Source organism: Pelodiscus sinensis, chromosome 12, assembly GCF_052426305.1.
Source record: "Pelodiscus sinensis isolate ZL-2025 chromosome 12, ASM5242630v1, whole genome shotgun sequence".
Classification (NCBI taxonomy): domain Eukaryota; kingdom Metazoa; phylum Chordata; order Testudines; family Trionychidae; genus Pelodiscus; species Pelodiscus sinensis.
In genome coordinates this window covers 52,476,486-52,489,308 of record NC_143063.1, presented here as the reverse complement: position 1 = coordinate 52,489,308, position 12,823 = coordinate 52,476,486, and the positions used below count along the sequence as shown (strand labels likewise).

At 43.1% G+C, this 12,823-nt stretch overlaps 1 protein-coding gene across 5 annotated transcripts in view; it reads right to left on the bottom strand.

Moving 5' to 3' along the window:
* The window catches only part of ADAT1 (adenosine deaminase tRNA specific 1), a 56,765-nt gene that overhangs the window by 36,304 nt on the left and 7,638 nt on the right, over window positions 1-12,823 (bottom strand). For 4 of the 5 annotated variants that reach the window (XM_075918246.2, XM_075918245.2, XM_075918249.2 and 1 more), the window contains 3 exons: window positions 11,931-11,999; window positions 4,977-5,031; window positions 4,279-4,409 (listed from right to left, as the gene is read on the bottom strand). In XM_075918246.2, the coding sequence (XP_075774361.1) occupies window positions 4,279-4,409; window positions 4,977-5,031; window positions 11,931-11,999 (255 nt within the window). Of the gene's footprint in view, window positions 1-4,278; window positions 4,410-4,976; window positions 5,032-5,724; window positions 8,122-11,930; window positions 12,000-12,823 lie in introns of those variants that run through there. The other variant, XM_075918248.2, reaches the window with a different exon arrangement.

The following is a 12,823-nucleotide window of genomic DNA, read 5'->3' as shown; positions in this document are numbered from 1 at the left end:
TGAAAGCGCAATTGGAATTGCAGCTGGCAAAGGATGTGAAGGGCAACAAGAAAGGTTTCTACAGGCATGTTGGCAATAAGAGGGTGATTGCGGAGGGTGTGGGATCCTTACTGGATTAGGGAGGTAACCTAGTGACAGATGATGTGGGAAAAGCTGCAATACTCAATGGCTACGTCTACACTGGCATGATTTTCCAAAAATGCTTTTAACGGAAAGATCTTCGCCATTTCTTAGAAGAAACAAAAAAGGAAAACTTTAGAAAATGCTCGGCTTCAATCACCTCAGATCTGGCATTAGTGCTCTGCAACTACTGAACCCTCGTGGAGAGAGCAGTTACATCAGTGGCATGATTAGCAGATTTACTCCAGCTCCACAATACACAGTGGAACTCTCAGGAAGACTGTGCGTCTCCATCTGTTTTCAGATACCATGAGAGTGTTGCAATTTGTACTGAACAGAGCAGTGACAGACCAAAACAACAACATTCAATTACAAAAACAACAAGAGGGGCAATGGCAGATTGTAAACCAATGACAGTATTATCGCAATCTTAGAGGAATCTGATTTGATCTAATTAACAAAGAAATGAAACCGCACAAGAAGATAATAAAATAATGAAAAATACATGAGTAATGGAACCTTTCTACTGCTTATCTTAAATGACTAATCCCCCCAAAACCTCAGGGTGATGCTGTACAGCAGGGCTGGCGAACCTGTCGCCCCCGGCTTGCTTTGATTCAGCCCACAGGCAAGGCCTGATTAAGAAAGAGGCTTTAAGGGCTGCAGCCCCTAACGCCTTTGTATTCCAACCCAGCCCTTCCTGACAGGACTGGGAGGCATAGGACTCAGCCAGGAACACGTGGGCTAACCCAGGAGAAGCTCTGTCCCCCACACTGCCCTCACCTGCAGCTCTCAGTGGCTGCAATCCTAAAGGTGGAGAGGGGCAATGCCTGCAGATGAGCATGGAGCCATTCTTCCCCTCACCACCACCAAACAGGAGCTGCCCCAGGTAAGGGCCCTGCATCCCCACCCTCTGCCCTGAGCCTCCTCCAGCATCCTAACTCCCGCCCAGTCCCCATAGCCCGACCCTCTGCCTCAGCCCTGAGCCCCCTCCTGTGTCCCAAATGCCTCATCCCCAGTCCCATCCCCCAGCCCAGTTGAAAACCTCACCCCCTCCCACACCCACCTCTACCTGCAGTCCCCTCCCACACACTGAACCCCTCATTTTTGGCCCCACTGTGGAGCCTAGAAGCCCAGAAGAGTTAATCCAGCCCCACCTGCAGTACATTGTGAGGTGATGAGGTGTCTTTCCCCCACACTTCCCCCCCCCCATCCCTTTGGGTCCATGTCAGTGAGGGGGGGTGTTGTTTTTTGCTTCTTACTTGTGTGCCCCCCCCCAACTGATTTATCTGTGGGTCAGTGGCACCCATTCAAAGGTTTCCCACCCCTTCTGTACAGAATATGGAGACAGTATTATTATCAGTATAAAATTCCAATGAATCATGCCAGTGTAACCAGACAGAACACCCCCCCTCCCCCCGACATCCTTGGAAGAGAGAATTCTTGAGAGCGAAACTCTGTCTTCAAAGGCTCCAGGGCCTCCAGAGGTGCTAGAATAACAATGGCCCTGGATGCTAGACAAGAACCAGATAACGACAATTGGGCCAGCAGGTGATCGGGGCCTCAGGCTGCCCTTGGCTGGTACCAGTAATTGATACGCCTGCACACTGTCCCGGAAGAGGAATCTGCCGTCCCATCGGAAAAGAATGCCCTAATGATTTAGTTACCTCCACCTCACAGGTGCAAATTAAGCTTCGGACCCCCTGTGGAAATGGGCGTCACAAAGACGGTCCAACTTAATTGGCATTTTAATGACAAGAGAAGCGTCTACGTGACCACAGGGGTATAAAGTGGGGCCCTGTGCCCCACTCTAATTAGAGATCCACTCATATACCTGCTGGTCAGGCGGTCTTGGACACCCGAGACTTTAGGGACGCCTTCGTCTCGTATTGACTGCTTCCCATTGGGATTGAGAGGAATCTGGCTTAGCCAGAGTAAGGATTGCAGGGGTAAGAATATACCTGCTAGGTGTCTGGTTTTTTTGCGCGCATTTAATAAGAGCTCAGAGAACCAAAAGGGTTTCATGGTACCTGTAAGTGACTGTTTAGTGTAATTTCTGTCTTACACAGCCACTACAAAAAGGATATTTGTAACACAACAGTAACATTTAACAGCTAAGCTTGCCTTGTAACAATAAAATAGTAACTGTTTAAGCTTTGACCTGACTCCTTCAGTTGCTGTAACAGAACCAGACACAATCAAAAGAACATAGCCAGTCAGGGGTAGACGCAGTGAGAGTTCGGCATTGGGGCTCTGCCGCCTCCACGGGGCAGACCCTTGGGGCACCCATCAGCCTCCCCGGCTGCCCGCTGCGAAGGGACCCCATCCTAGCAGTTGAAGACTCAGGTGTTTAATAGGGCTCATAGACCACTCACAGCCCCGACCACCGGCTAACAGCCAGACATGCCATGTAAGGCATCAGTAAAAATGTTATGATTTGCCAAGACAGATCATCTCATTTATATATTTGTAACACCTCTGTACCATGTTATAGGTACTTATGGTATAGCTGTATTTCCAAACTTATGCTGTGTTTCTGGCTGAAACCCCACACAGATTGGCATCAGCACTGTCTGGCCTGTTTGATGGCCCACCAAAGGTCATCAGCTGCACCATGAAATTATTGAAAAGAGCAAGGGGATACAACGTATGAATCAGCAGGGTGGTGGACAGGAACTCTAACACTTTTCCATGCAATATGCTGTAAAGTTTGTGTTTAAGACACAGGAAGTACAAGCCTGTTGGCAAAAGGAATATAAAGGACAGCGCTACCTTCTCTACTTCTTCTTCGATCCTGCTTATCTGGAGCAATTCTTCCACAAACTGAAGCCTCTGAACAATGGACTGACAGACTCATCCAAGCTGTGGCTATGTTTCAGAGGGACTTTCAAGCCAGCAAACTTACCAATATTACTAACAATCTGGTACCCCTGCAATCCTTACTCTGGTACTGACTTTGAAATATCTGTGTGTGTGACTGCTTTACCGCTTAACTCCTCCTCTTGTCCTTTTCTTATAAACTTTTAATTTCAGACACTAAAGAACTGGCTGCCAACATGGTATTTTGGGTAAAAGTCAAACTAATATTGACTACCCCCTGAGCTGGCCTTTTGGGGTGACAAGAGCATTTTGTATAGCAAGCAATATTTTAAAATAATTTCTCACTGTACTGGACATATGTGATTAGGAGCTAGAGACCAGGAAGGCAATAAAAAGAGCAGTTTGCGTTCTTTTTTAGCTTCTTGATAACCTGTGGCAGGGCAGGGGAGAAATTAGGAGCACAATTTGTAACTGGCTGGTGAGTCTAACTTCAGTGTTAACCACAACTTTGTGGGGAATCTATTTTCCTTTTCCCAGCCAGCCCTGACCTTGGCATTCTTAGTGAAGGCACACCTAACACAGGAAGGGGCTGATAGATAGCTGACAGCGCACAGTCCTAATGTACCCTTTTTTCTCTTCCCACACTTACATTTGAAGATCCAGATTCCTGTCCTACATCTATGCTAGTGAAGGCTGTATCAGTCTGTCCCATCAAAATGGTGCAAAATCAGGTATCAATTCCGTTTGCTATTTTTAGAAAGTCTTTATTCTTGCAATTCACTTATAGAATTGCAACAGTGTCATTTTGGATGCTGCATCTTTTTATGTTGGCAAAATAAATCTGCCATGAAGCGAGTCACAGAACATGTGTTTTGGATTTCATTTAATTAAAAAAAATCCAGTTTGGGGATTTTTTGTGATGGGGGAATAATTATTTTACACAAACAGATTATAATAAATGTACCTGAGCTCCCCATGAGAAGTGAGTATGCAGGTAAAGCAAAACGAAGAAAATGAAAGACTTAGTATGATAGGACCACTGTTAGTTCTGGGGCAAGAAAATGGTAACCCACATCTTTTCTAACCAGGGGAAACTGGAGCACTTGTATATACTGGAGTAGGGAGGGGACTGACTTATACATATGCTCCCTTCTCACATCAATATACCCAATACGGTAGAAAGTGCAGCATGCCAATTTGCTGGGCCAGTGCTGTTTCACTGCATGTGTTACTGATATGAATGGAGGCTGGCTTACCCTCACTAACCCATAGTTGAGGTAGCTGGCTCAGATGCACCAGGCAGGGATGAGAGTGAGGTGTTGACTCTAATGTACTTACATGGGGTATGACTGCAGAAAAAAATAAAGGTGATGTGTGGTCTGAGTTTCCATGTCCCACTCTCAGTGCCTGGGCTGAAGATGCTGCCCTGTTGGTATGAGGCTGCAAGCCACAGCTGGTGGATGAGATATCTGGAGGACAAAAAAGGATTACTGAGAATCCCTTAACTTGAGACATAGGAACAAGTAAAGATTTAATTCAATCAGGGCCCACAAATAAAGCCCTGTGCTGAGACAAAATTCTAATCTGCATGCAATTTGCAAAACTGATCCACGAATATCCACATATTTGCAGTAAGTTAGATGTAAAATGTGGATCTACATCCATCAGCAAGGATACATAGAAGCTTCATAGTGAGCCCAAAGAACATGGATTAAGCCCCATCTGAAGAGTTATTTTTTCAAAGCCTGTATACATCAGGCAGAAAGAAGTCAGGGTGTGTAGGACAGGAGACAAACCCCAAAAGGGAAAAAAAGAGGCCTGTGCACAAGACAGAAACATACTGCCCAGGGAAGGAACATGAGAGGTGCTAGCCTCTCCCATGCTCTTCTTACATAGCTTAGCTCCTTGGACAAGGGAAAGGGGCTGTATTCCAAGTGCAGGAAACATTCATCTATGTCGTAATAGTGTAAACATCCTGAAAGACGTAGACATAAGCAAACAGCCCACTGAACAGCACAAGCGGTTTAATGTCTCACCTCTGGAAACTCCTCTTGGCAATGACTTCAGCATGACTGTCATTGAGAATATCCCCTGCAGCAGCACCCAAAAAAAAATTAAATAACCCCAACATTACTGTAAAGTCACATGCAACACGAAGAGCATCATCTAAGGAGGCAGACTTGTGTGCTGTGCCAGCCCTGCCCCTGCATTTTGTAGGCCTGACACTAGTACTTGTGCAGCTGTCTGAACTAAGCCATCCTAAGACATCTGAACAACCCAGACACCATAAATGCTCACTGTCACACTCCTGTGCCATGGTGCAGTCTTGCTGCACGACCAATGCAGAGGACCACTGCTTAAAGCCAGCCCTCTTTGGGCTATGATCCAGCCAGATCCTACAAGGTGAACAGGGCTGGGATAGCAGCTGAATTGGAACCTCTAATGATCTCATTCCACAGCATTCAAAGCAGGCATGTTTCAGTGATGGAGAAGATATGAGCATGCACATTGGAAAGCAAAGAATGTATTCACCATACCAGAGGTGGGCCCACTGGAAATGAACTTCCCAAAGCATTTAGGGTGGCAGAGCAGTATGTTCAGTGAGCTCCTTAACTGCCCCCCCTCAACACACTTTTTAAAAAATATCTGCCCATGGATAAGATGCTAAGAAACAGCAGTTCAGGCAAAAGTCAAGGCATTCTCAGAGTCAAAGCTTCAGGATGGTTTTAAAAGCGCAGAAGCTGGTTGAATCATCTTTTAGCAACATAAACAGAAGTTAGTTACCTCTAACGTTAGAGGAGGTGACATTCAGTGTTGACAGGTTTAAATGCATCAGGAGACAATGAAAACTGGTGATATGAAATTTGATGACCCCCTTTCAATGCACTAACGACTGCTAAGGGAACTGGGACGTATTTACTGGATTGATAACTGAAATATTTACTGAATTTGAATTTTAGCCTGTTACAAGTCAATTTTCTTCTAATTAAGGTGGTGAGAAGAAACTTTGTGTCTGATTCAGAGGATGATGACTCGTCTCCAAAACTTCAATCGTAGCAAGTTTTAAACCATCAGAAAGTTTCCACCCCTTTTTAGGAACTGAGAACTGCTGGAAATATTAATGCACAAAAACAAATCTTAGTTACTACAAATGTAACAGTGAAATATCTATAGCTGAATATAATTCATTTCCTGTTTCAGATTCAACATTTTAAATATTTACGGGTATTTCCAAAGTGCAACAGACCCAGAGTCGATCTAGTCCAGTATTCTCTGTCAGTGGCCAAAACTTGCTGTTTCAGATGAAGGCACAAGAATCCAGCCGTGGACAAATATGGGTAACCTCTCCCCTACATAGATCTCATCCAGGTCTCTTCTAGTTAGTGACTGTCTTATGGCCTGAACCACAAAGGCACCATTAATTTTAGAATACGACCTTTGGATAGGTCTTGGTATTCATATAGATATTCAATCCCTTTTTAAATCTAAACTTCTTAACTTTAAGTGACTTTCTGCCACACCAACTTCCACAGTGTAATCACATGTTGCGTGAAAGCGTTTCTTTCCATCAGTTATTAATTTCCAACCTTTTGATTTCATTGAATGTCCCTTTATTCTTGTTGAAGACAGGTGAAACAAGCGTCTGCTCTACCTTGCATAGACCATTCACTATTTTATGTACTTTTATCATGATCCCTCTTAATTATCTCCTCTCTAAGGTAAACATTTCCAAATTTCTCAGTCTCTCTTCATGTAGCTTTTCCAGGGCCTTTATCATTCTTGCTCTTCTCTAACTCACCTCTTCTGAAATAATTGTTTTTGAGACTGAGGGCGGGAGGATGGCCCAGTACTGCACAGGTCGCAACACTAATTTATAGAAAGACTGTTTTAAGCATTCTTCATGCCATTCCTCATGCAGCCTAAGCTCATGTGTTTTTCTGATGCAGAGATCTCTATGAAGAAGTCTACAGTGATTAGGGATGTTAATCAAATAACGGAGTAAAAGTGGTTACCCGCTCTGCTGGCACTGTGGTATAAAGCTTAGCTTTCCACTATAGAGTCTGCAGCAAAGCCTCCTTGGAAGCAAGGACCAGCTCTTGCCCACCCAGCTCAGATGGAGGAGGCTTCAGTGAGGGTAACCAATACTGTTTACTGATAGGCATCCCCTTTTCAGTTAAAAGGTTAGCCATTTATATTCAAACATCCCTAATAGTAATCCCCAGATAGCCCCACATTTTGCTACCTCAGTACTCACCTAGTTTTGAGATGGGACCTAGTACAGAATCTTGAGGCTCCACTGTTCATCTTTTTCCATGATCAAAGATGACCATTTAGGTCATTTTCCGTTTTGTCTCCTAGACAGCATTTGATCTAAGACAATACTTTGCCTCTCACATCATGACTACTTAAGTTTCTTTAATAGCAACTGCCCACTGGTCAGTGAGAAGGGAGAAAAAGTAACAAGAAACTTGGAAATAGCAGAGATGCTCAATGACTTATTTGTTTCGGTCTTCACCAAGAAGTCTGAAGGAATGCCTAACAGTGAATGCTAGTGGGAAGGGGGTAATTTTAGAAGGTAAAATAAAAAAAGAACAAGTTAAAAATCACCTAGAAAAGTTAGATGCCTGCAATTCACCAGGGCCTGATGAAATGCATCCTAGAATACTCAAGGAGCTGATAGAGGAGGTAGCTGAGCCTCTAGCTATCATCTTTGGAAAATCATGGAACCCAGGAGAGATTCCAGAGGACTGGAAAAGGGCAAATATAGTGCCCATCTATAAAAAGGGAAATAAGAACAACCAAGGAAACTACAGACCAGTTAGTTTAACATCTGTGCCAGGGAAGATAATGGAGCAAGTAATTAAGGAATTCATCTGTAAACACTTGGAAAGTGGCAAGGTGATAGAGAACAGCCAGCATGGATTTGTAAAGAACAAATCATGTCAAACCAATCTGATAGCTTTCTTTAATAGGATAACGAGACTTGTGGATAAGGGAGAAGCGGTGGATGTGGTATACCTAGACTTCAGTAAGGCATTTGATACGGTCTCACATACAGGTCTGTTTTGGGACCGGCTCTGTTCAATATCTTCATCAACAATTTAGATATTGGTATAGAAAGTACACTTATCAAGTTTGCAGATGATACCAAGCTGGGAGGAGTTGCGACTGCTCTGCAGGATAGGGTCATAATTCAAAAGGACCTGGACAAATTGGAGAAATGGTCTGAGGTTAAACAGGATGAAGTTTAATAAAGACAAATGCAAAGTGCTCCACTTAGGAAGGAACAATCAGTTTCATTCTTACAGAATGGGAAGCGACTGTTTGGAAAGGAGTACCGCAGAAAGGGATCTAGGGGTTATAGTGGACTACAAGTTGAATATGAGTCAGCAGTGTGATGCTGTTGCAAAGAAAGCAAACATGATTCTGGGATGCATTAACAGGTGTGTTGTGAGTAAGACATGAGAAGTCATTCTTCCACTCTACTCTGCACTGGTTAGGCCTCAATTGGAGTATTGTGTTCAGTTCTGGGCACTGCATTTCAAGAAGGATGTGGAGAAATTGGAGAGGGTCCCAAGAAGAGCAACAAGAATGATTAAAGGTCTAGAGAACGTGACCTATGAGGAAAGGCTGAAGGGATTGGGTTTGTTTAGAAAAGAGAACATTGAGGGGGAACATGATAGCAGTTTTCAGATACCTAAAAGGGTGTCATAAGGAGGAGGGAGAAAACTTGTTCATCTTGGCCTCTGGGGACAGAACAAGAAGCAATGGACTTAAACTGCAGCAAGAGAGGTTTAGGTTGGACATTCGGAAAAAGTTCCTAACTGTCAGGGTGGTCAAACACTGGAACAAATTGCCCAGGGAGGTTGTAGAATCTCCATCTCTGGAGATATTTAAGAGTAGGTTAGATAAATGTCTATCGGGGTGGTCTAGACAGTATTTGGTCCTGCCACGGGGGCAGGGGACTGGACTCGACGACCTCTCAAGGTCCCTTCCAGTCCTAGTATTCTATGATCTTTTGAAAGGCTAAATGCATTAGGCCAACCATTTATCTTCTATCCAATATTTTACTGACAAGTTAAAAGAATTCTAAGAAATTAAATAATTGTCCTCTGCAGAATCCTAATATGATCCTCCCGATGTTTTCTCAATTCTCTTTTTAAATTTTTGATTCAACTAATATGGCAGTTACAGATAAAGTTAATTAGTCTAAATTTCCCCAAATCAATATGTAGAACCTTTTCAAAACAGAGTACAAGACTTACTACTCTCCAAGTCTATTGAACAGTAGCTATTTAAAATGAAAGATTTCATATTTTTGTGACCAATTCACATACTTCATATTGGAGCTCCTTCAGAACTTGATGATGGACCATCTGGGTCTGGTGACTGTGCGAATTTAGTATCACTGATTTGCTTTAGCATTTATTCTCCTACCATCTCAAGAGATGAGACTACCTTCTGTTTGTTACCAGGAAACAGCAGGTGTGAGTTAAGAATTTCCCTTCTTATGAAGACTGATACAAAGAAATAATGTAGCTTCTCAAATGTCCTTGCCAATCACAAGCACTATCATAATGCATTTTACTGTAATCCCATGCATTTTATTAAATTATTAAACTTAAATATCACAAAATGCATAAACATTCTGGCTATCTTTTTTTCTTTAGATGTACAGACTTTTGAGATTGCTAATAGCACCAAAGAACCTTTCCCTATTCTCTTAATAGATCTGTCAGGGTACCAATGCTACCTGAGATGATTAAAGCAAAATTTAATCTTAAAATCCAGTTGATTTTTCACCTGTGACATTCCTTCATAGAATCATAGATTAGAGTTGAAAAAGTCCTCAGGAAGGCATCTTGTCCAACCCTCTGCTAAAAGCAAGACCAATCCCAACTAAATCCCAGCCAGTGCTTTGTCAAGCCACGATTCAAAAACCTCTAGGGATGGAAATTTTTTTCCACCTCACCAGCCCAGTGCTTCACCACCAACCGAGTGAAGTACTTTTTCCTAATATCTAACCTAGACCTCTCCCACTGCATCTTGAGACCATTGCCCCTTGTTCTGTCATCTGTCACCACTAAGAACAGCCTCTCTCCATCCTCTTTGGAACCCCTCTTCAGGTATGTGAAAGGCTATCAAATACCCCTTAATTCTCCTGCAGACTAAATGAGCCCAGTTCCCTCAGCCTCTCCTCGTAAGTATGTGCCCCAGCCTCCTAATAATTTTGTTGCCTGCCCCCGGACTCTCCAATTTATTCTCATCCTTTCTGTAGTGTGGGGCCCAAAACTGGATTCAGTACTCCAGATGTGGCCTCACCAGTCCTGAATCGAGGGAAGTGATTATTCCCTTCTATCTGCTGGCAATGCAATTAATACAACTCAGTATTCAATATGTAGCATTCTTGGCAACAAGGGCACGTTATTGATGCATATCTAGCTTCTTATCTACTGTAATCTTTAAGTCTTATTTAACTAAAAATTAAATGATTGAAAAAAAACTATTCAAGTTCACTCGTGTGGGGAATTTCACTCTATAGATCATACAAGATTTCATCATTGTGGCTGCAATCAAGGCAATAAAAGGTTTTTAACTGTATTTAAACAATAATTAAATCATGAAAATATCCATATTAATATTACATTGTGATGGTGCTGACTCCAGAAAGACCCATAATGAATAATCCAAGATACAGCATTTTGTGCAAAGCAAAAAATAAAGAGATTCTAAAAGGTGTTTATATACAAAATGCACTATAGAGCACAGAAACAGTTTTGCCCACATTTCAAGAAAGATGTGGAGAAATTGGAGAAGGTCCAGAGAAGAGCCACAAAAATGATTAAAGGACTACAAAATATGAGCTATAAGGCAAAGCTGAAGGAATTAGGCTTGTTTAGTTTGGAAAGGAGAAGACAGAGGGGACATGATAACGGTTTTCAAGTATATAAAAGGGAGGAGGGGGGAACATTTTTCTCCTTGGCCTCTGATGATGGGACAAGAAGCAATGGGCTTAAACCACAACAGAGGAGGTTTAGGTTGGACATTAAGAAAAACTTCCTGTCAGGGTGGTTAAACACTGGAATAAATTGCCTACGGAGGTTGTGGAATCTCCTACACTATTCCTCTGCCCCCATCAATCTAAGATACACAAGTTCAGCTATACCAGTAGCGTAGCTGAAGTCGACATACTTTGACCTACTTACTGCAGTGCCTTCCATGCAGTAAGGTCAGCGGCTGATGCTCTCCCATTGACTCTGCCTACTCTTGTCGTCCTGATAAGAGTGCTGAAGTCAAGAGGAGTGTGCTCAGAGGTCAATTTATCATGTCTAAGCAATCTCGATAAATCAGCAGCCGATGGATTGATCGCTGCAGCGTCAATCCACCATTTAGATGAGAAGTCCAAAGAGCCCTGTACTGAAAGACTTGTTTTGGCCACATCGCTTTCCCAGGTTACTTCCTGACATAAGTCTCTAGAGGTCTCTCCACAGCCCAAGGAGTTGCCAAGGTCTGTCTGGCCCTCCTCTGTTATGAATATGCATAGCAGAGAAAGAGACAAGACAAATAACTTTCCATAGCAGAGAAATCAATGCAATATCTAGCTGCTGATTATACCTAAATAAGAGGTGTTTTCTCTCACTTTTCTAGAGCTTGGTTACTTGGTACACTGTTCCTATGGTGGTTTGCAGACTGGGCTCTGAAGGGATAAGACTAAACAAGATTTGCCTTTTATGTTATTTTTGTAAGCACCAGTACATTTGGGAGCTATACTACCCAACAATGTCCATTTATATGACTTTTGTCAGTTCCCCTTAAGGGCTTCAGATCATGGAAAATCAATGCAGCAAGCCTAGCTGGTAATGCTGTCCACTCAACTCTAGAGGGTGGGAAACTGTGGCTTGAATGCGTTTCAAGAGGCTGAACTCATGCACTGGCGTTAAGTGATGAAAAAGCCAAAATCGCAGTCTTAGCTACTACAGGATACTCACCAGTTTTCCTCATTTTTGCATGGCCAATGCATTTAGTTCCAGTCCCCATAGCAACAACTTCCTTAGTTACTGAAAAGGAAAAAACAACAAAGTTAGCTGAGAGAACCACTTCTAAAAGCATCACCCTCATTTGATCATTTCAGTCACACAGCACATGAGGGCACCACACCAGAGGTGTGGATGAAGTAACACCAGCTTCATGCACACACCCCACACAGGAGGGGGGAGGGGGGGCACACTACATACCAGACACACAGTGAGGGGAGTATAATCACATGGAGAAAGAGATGGCACATGAAGGGAGAAGCACTGACATGAGGAACTACATGGACAACACAAGATGACCACCAACTCAGGGACTCCCAAATAGGGAAGAGGACATAAAGGAAATGTACCATATAATGCTCAGCACAAAGATGATGCTGATTAAAGATGTAAAACCACCCAGAATAGCTCACCAGTTAAACAGTTTGTTTAACCAGTAAACCACCAGCTGCAGGTGGTAGGGGCCCCTCCTTCTACACCTGCTATAGTCGGGGGGCTGCCTCAGCCCTGCCATAGACATAGCACAGGAGGTGGGGGCTGCTCTGGACCCACCATGGCCCTGAGGGCAGGGCCACCGTGGGGAGAGGCGGCTCCAGTTAACTGGGTAGATGGTAAGCATGCCAGGAAGGCATATGCTAACTGGATTACCTTTAAAACCTCAATTTTTTTTAAAAGGAGATCTGCTAAGAAAAAAAAATTGGTTTAGGATCCTTTACTGGATTCTTATGAAGAGTGTGGGTTTGGGCTTTTTATATACAAAATTCAGGTCTTGCCTATTTCACTGTATATGAACTGGTCAGTTTCACATCAGAATGCGTAGTAGAAAAGTCTACATTTAAGCGAGTAGG